Genomic DNA, 6,865 nt, shown 5'->3' with positions numbered 1-6,865 from the left:
GATTTGATATTGCGGGAATATTTCGTTTCAGACATTTTCTGGTTAAGATGTGAACACGGTTTTTTTCCTGAAGCATATTTAATTATGCTAAATGTATCGCGATACACGCACACATATATTTTTGTAAGTATAATATGATCCTTTCGCGATATGCTAATATTTAACGTCGAGTGACCAAACTGTACCAGAGCTTGCATACGTGCGTAAACTACACTTATGTAAAACTTTGTTGGCTGTCAAAGTGGAGGATTGTGGTTTATTTTGTGGGCTTATCTGTCGTGAAAGGAATTGAACTTATCGCGATATTTCCGGTTGCCGCTATCGCGCGAGGCGAAATTGGCGGCCCAGATTAACGTAGAATTTTTTCTCGTGGAAGAAAAATAGTACAAAAAATGATCGAGACTCCTCAAAATTCTGATGTCGATATCGGTTAATTTTATACGTCAGCAACGTCAAGTTGAGAGTCGCTTGGACAGATCGCGTCTCCAAGTTCGGCGGTTAACCCGGATCCGGATGTGTCACCGGTTAAGGGGGACTGGATTCCGTGCACGTCTGCTTATCCCGCAGGGTCAAAAGAAATCGCCTCGTAAAATCAGAAGATAAATCCGTTGACATGGCTGATAACAGGCCGCCCCTCATCGTCGGTTAAGAAATTTCGAATCTCCGTCATGTTGTACGGACAAATCGAATTCCCTTAGACGATTCCAGACTCGGCGTTTTATCGCAGTGCAAGCATGTGCTTCGTCCGTCTCTCACCAAGCAGGTAAACAGATGTCCCTTAAAAATCGTGAGGGTCGTCTTTCACCCCTAACGGTTGTCGCTAATGCCGAGTCGGGATGACGGGAAAGGGCGCGAGATATTGGGTGAAAAAGAAGAGGCCAAGTTTGGCTTGTGGACTCCAAGTTACATTATTATACCTACATACTACATACGAGAAAAATTTCATTTGTGTTGGTAACTATAAAAATTCAGTAAAACAGGTGTCGTTAAAAAAAAACTGTTCGAACGTTGTCGGAATTACGAAAAACGAGGTACGCGTAACCATTTTGCGCTATTGTCGATCTTTTTTTGGTTATTGCAACGCAAAATCAGTTTTATTCGGTTTACTCTACTTTTTTAGTTGAATAAGGCTTTAACATCGATTTCTTGTTGCACAAGCATTAAATTTTCGCAACAGTTACGAGAAAATATACTAACAGTGATCGTAATGAGAAAAAATAGTAACGGACACTAGACTTTCTGGTAACAGCTGGAAAACTATTTTTCATTTTCTACCTAGAACTATATTTTTCGATTGTGGTTAAAAATGAAAATAGTTAAGGACTGAGCGTGACCGGAACTAAAAATTTCTCTCAGTGTGCCACAAGTTGTACAATTTTTTCTCAATCAGAGGCTATATCAATAAATTTTTCAGCCAATATTATTGAACTACTGCAGAAACGATCGAGCATCGATTTATTATCACAATAGCCAAGGTGTGCGCGACATGGCCGTTCAAAAATGAGAAAAACTTGAGCTGTCATGCTCGAAAGAATTGGGAACAAGTGAAGCTTGTCGACGTAATCTTTTGCTTGAAAGAATCATCGCGAACATCGGCATAATCTTATAATGGTGCGAGGCCGGAAGTTCGAAGCATTATTGCATTATTCAGACAAAGAAAGGAGCTCAGGCCTGGTAATAAACGCTGATTATGGGCAAGAATTGACGAGAATCTTAACATGCGTCTATTTTGCCACGCGTGTTGGTTTTAATTAAAGACTTCGCACCGTATGATTCCTTGGCTGTGTGATGATGAGTTTAATTGGTACCCGTGCGTCAGACGCGTAATTCATGTTTTATGTTGTACTGACGTGATGAGCTCGGCTAATACAAACTAGTTTTTTTCGCATATGGATTGTCTATTTATATGCATAGTCTATCATAGGTAACCGTTCGCTATATATATATATATATATATATTCATCGTGTCTATACGACTCCCTGGGTAATCATAAACTTCTATATACCTAGTCTGATCGAAAATTTCAGATCATTTCTAAGTGTGAAATAATAAAATAAAAATGTTGAATCTACCTGAACGAAATCCCGCTACGCACTCAATATTACACATAATGGGGAAAAAAGCAAGTGATGGAACATTTGATCACCGTAAATGTGAATCCTGGTGAATTTAATTCTCATCCCCTGAATTCAAGCATGTAAAAATGTCTGAATAAGTATCGTAATTCATAATTGACAAAGTATCGACGTTTCTATTATATGTTGAATGTATGTACTTTCTGGTCGTATTTTAAATTGTACAACTCGGCACATGTTATTTGAATTAAACTATGAACAAATTATTACATTTTGATTTATTAGTAGGTGCTTCGTTCAAAAATATAGATTTTTGAAAAGTTTTATTCTACATATTTATACTAGATTACAGCGATCGTCCGTTTAGCAAGTGTGAAAAAAAGGCGAAAAAAGGATTTGTCTATTAAGTCAGAGAGTAAACCGTTACAATGCTGATAAGATGCTGAAAAATAGAAGAGAAATCAATATAACGGGAAAGATTATAGCAGCCCCCTTTTTAAAGATCAAGAACTTCGCCGCAAACGTATGTAATGTGTAAAATATACGAACAAATACTCAACAGTTTAAGAGGAATTATCATTTTCATCAAGCCTAAGTATACCGCATCACGAAAGTGAATCTCGTCGACAAAGCTGCTCGCACGCTTGAAAGTAATCATATCAGGGTGAAGGACTGGTTTTCTTATAAAAACTGCTATAATGATATTCGTGGCATTCTGCCGCGTTCAAAATTTCCCGCACAATCCTGGAACAAGATGGCGTCGAGCGTCGCCTCCGTGACGCCAGATCGTTGAACCCGGGCCTACGGCGCCAGGCAACATCTCTTTGTAAAAATTTTTTTATATCATTGTTTCGCGAGTATTAGAGAATGAAACATAACTAATTAGTGATAAGATAATACGGGGGGACTTTTCGTGACCAAACCGGTGCGCATCAGACGAATTATGCTGCGAATCGAGCGTTCGGGTTACTGATTTGACTTAGCGGTAGCGGAAGTGACGGGCGCCGCTTCGTTACGTTTACATTCTGTGAGTCGCGTTCATTGTGAGGAGCCATTACCCTCGTCGCGCTAGCATCGTGCCATATTCCCACACGCGCGCTAAAAGTAATAACATTTTTGTAGTTTTAAGTGTAATATTATGAGAGTGAAATCCGAAATGGACGACGATGAAAAGGGGTAAGTCTGACGATACGTTTTTAGGTCGTAATACGGTGAATATATTGCGCAAGCTAGGTTCGTCCCGATATATTAGTTCCGGACTGACTGCTGCGCGATGTGACCATTTGCGTTTCGGCAGGGCTGACGTTCAATAATCTATCAGCCCTGAAATCCGGCTATCTTCACCGCCGGGCTTTAAATATCCACAATAAAATCATCCCCTCGCCCGGAATTCCCTCCTATTTTCCAAAATCTGCAACCGCATCGGCGGCTGTGGCGTAGAATTTGCTAGCTTGGTGCGGTGTTTGATGCCGGTTCTCTCCTTCACACGGTGACCGTATCTTCGCCTCTGCATCCCCTCACCTGTCTCGCCCACCCCGGCGCCCGCCCGTCCCTAATTCACAATCAGGCAAAACAGTATTTCTCCCGTTCTAGGTTAAAGAACTCAATGCCAAGAGACAATTTCGCCTTTTACCCGATTCGACGCTGCTGCGCGAATACGGAAAAATGTGGGATAAACCGCTCTTTCGCGTCTCGCCTGTCTGGAGGAAACCGCTTGGGTTGGTTGGCAACGCTTATTGGGCTGAATTATTACGAATCATTTGTCGCCAAGAAAATCAATCTTTGGCTATTACAGCGAATGATTCGATATTAATGGTCAGTCATCGATCCGCGGCATTTCCGAAGCCCGCTTAATAAATATTTGTTTTCCTACGTTTTTTTTTTTTTAATTTTTCTCATTCTCATTTCAATCACCGCTATTCGTCGTAAACAATTTTACGACTTGGTCGCAGATCTTACGGTTCATTTGCAACGTAGTAAAGTTTCGCCACTCTTGATTGGTAGCTCCGGTAATTCGCTGATACCCCCCCAAAATATAACCACGATTTTAATGAATGGCAATTCGAGTTCGTCGTATTTCCTTCGGTGAGTTCTCTAAACATGGCGGCCATATGCGCGCTAAGCAGGACTTTTATTTGTGTTATGTACGCCTATGTGCCTATGTATTCACGCATACGCACACGCGATAGAAATTCAACGCAGATTTGAGCAATTCCCACGGCAACGCTTGCGTTACGTATTTCTTTTATTCTTTCATACTCTATAGTCCAAACACTTATTCTTTTCGCATTATCACGCATGCACAGTATAAATTTATACGCAGGAATTATTCCAAAATCGTTATGTTTCCTGCTAATTGACTGGGTAAGGTGAACGGATTATTTAGATCCTTTTGTCATTATTACTGTCGTCGCCTACCTTATAGGCGATTCGATAATTGCACAACTATTTTGCCAGTTTTAAATTTATGTGGACCTGTGTCTTCATTTACGTTTAAGTCAAACTAGCCAACGGTATTGGGTTAAATTTTTTGATGACTTTTATTGCAGCAGGAATTAGTAGCGATGAAAGAGAAGCATTAAAGCTAAAACATTGTGTAATATTTATGCACCATCTTAATTAATCCTCCACTTCTAATCAGTTTGCTCCTGGTATTTAATGGAAATTTGATACCCAGGGCACAAAATTCTTAAGTACCACTAATATCGTAGAAAAATTTTCCACAGTCTGTAGCAGCTGCAGTATAAACAATGATGCGAATGATTGGCATTATTATCACTCCTTCCACTAAATTATAAATATTTAAAATTCTCCAGCTGTGTACTTCGAGTCCAAGTATATATGCGGCAATGGCGACCGATTGTATTGAAGAGTAAATAATACATCAAGTCACCGTCTGTTGATTGATTTTTCAATTCAAACTGTATTTCAGTGAAATTGAATAGTAATTAACTTATAAATACTTGTGCCTTATACAATCTCTTCCTTTTATGGTACCTTACAACGGGTCAATGTTGAATCTTACGGATAATTTTCGAGAAAAAGAAAGACCGTCTCGTATCAGTTGCTTGTTGAACTGTAATTGAAATGATCTTAAAGTACCAGATATGTATTTCTCTTGTAATGTAGATCGTGTTGTAGATTAACATTTATCATCGTGTGTTTCTAGCACTTGGTATGCAATTGCCAATTTCGTGACTCATCATTGTTTTTGCTACTTTTAACTTGAAAGTTTGCTAATGTTATCTTGTGACGTTTTTTCACTCAACAGTTGGCTTTACTTATCAAGGATGTACGTTAGAACCTTAGTCTTGTGTATCGAGGCCATGTTTCATATAATCTCAATTTATCAATAATTTTAATACATTGAAGTGAAATTGATAACAACAAAGTTGGACTGGCAATCTCATTGTTTGTGATTGAAGGCACTTGACGATGATTAGCTGCTAACTTTCACCACATTCCACTTATATTAATGTTGGAAACAGCTATTTCGCAATCGTGTGGTAGCTCGTATAAATGATGAGTTTGACTGTACAATTGTGTAAAGCAACTTTAATGCTGTCCTAGGGTGTTGAGTATAAGAAAAAAAGCTTGGTAGGGATATGGTAACATCTGATTCAGAGTTTGATTTCTCTTATATAGCCGAATTGTGTGTGTAAGTAAAGCTGGAGTAGGGACAGCTAATCGTTTGGACAATCTTGTGCCTGGTATCTCCTTTTTTATTTTCTCTTAAAAAACCTGAAATAGAACCGTGTTCATCGAATCCCAGACTCCATTGCTTTAAGGATGATGAGCTTAGCGTGTCCTTCCACCCAGTTTTTTCAGTGAAAAGGCTAATATCTATGTATGCTTTGAGATTGTCTCTTGTGTCTCTGTTGTCCAGGATGAGGGGAGACGAGCGCCCTGGGCGGCACAACTCCCAGTCAAACTCCGATGCAAGCGAGTCAGTAGCACATTCTTATCCTTATAGCAAATAAAGTACACCTACTACCTCTACCCTATACACATCTCTGTCAGAGACTTTCAGATCTGATGAAATTCAACCCTTCCGTGCGTTCGTTGCTGTTTAACTGATTTTATTTCTTGTCACAGTCAAACGTCGAGTCACGAGGCAGTGACAAAATCGGATCCCAATCAGCTTAGCACTCGAAATAGCGGGTTTTTCTTTTGAAGTCTGAGATCAAAGATTCATTTTCACTTTTAATACGTTTCGAAACTCATATACTGTTGCAGTATCAAACATTCTTCTGAATGCGCGACACATTTGTGAAAAAAACTCTCTATCACCATTGGCTATTTTGATCTGAAAGTATCATTATGCTTAATATAACTAAAATTAAGACTAATGCCTACGACTATCCTGCCGATCGGTAAATCACTTTTGCTCTTAAGGTCTCGTCTCCCTTTTCAGCTGCCAAGACTGGGTCAGAAAAGTTTATTTTCCATGAAAAATAATCTTTTCATCAAAATTTAATACAGCGATATTTTTCAAATAAGTTATATCTGTGTTAACTTGATTCATTTTATGCAATATGACTACATTATGAATTTAAACAATATATTTGGTATTGAACACCAAGTACAATAAAAGTATGCACGAATAATCAGGTATTTTGAGTGGAAAATGTCGATTGGAAGGTTGTATCACATTAATAAACAGAGAGATTGATATCATTCTCAATATCAATGATGAGGTTTAAATTGGTAACGTTAGTGCATCGGTACATATTTAAGAAAAATCGTAATTCTGCAATAATAGTGTCTTCTGTCAAAAAATTTTTATATT

At 38.7% G+C, this 6,865-nt stretch overlaps 1 protein-coding gene across 7 annotated transcripts in view; it reads left to right on the top strand.

The window, feature by feature from the left end:
• The first annotated feature begins 3,111 nt into the window (after positions 1–3,111).
• Hrb27C (Heterogeneous nuclear ribonucleoprotein at 27C) overlaps positions 3,112–6,865 on the top strand; it is a 33,001-nt gene continuing 29,247 nt past the window's right edge. For 6 of the 7 annotated variants that reach the window (XM_046632290.2, XM_046632292.2, XM_046632285.2 and 3 more), the window contains exons 1-2: positions 3,112–3,252; positions 5,963–6,022. In XM_046632290.2, the coding sequence (XP_046488246.1) occupies positions 3,215–3,252; positions 5,963–6,022 (98 nt within the window). In that variant the 5' untranslated portion in view covers positions 3,112–3,214. The remainder of the gene's footprint in view (positions 3,253–5,962; positions 6,023–6,865) is intronic. The other variant, XM_046632288.2, reaches the window with a different exon arrangement.

This window comes from Neodiprion pinetum, chromosome 6, assembly GCF_021155775.2.
Source record: "Neodiprion pinetum isolate iyNeoPine1 chromosome 6, iyNeoPine1.2, whole genome shotgun sequence".
Taxonomy (NCBI): Eukaryota; Metazoa; Arthropoda; class Insecta; order Hymenoptera; family Diprionidae; genus Neodiprion; species Neodiprion pinetum.
The sequence above is the reverse complement of the archived record's forward strand: the minus strand, read 5'-3'. Positions and strand labels throughout refer to the sequence as shown.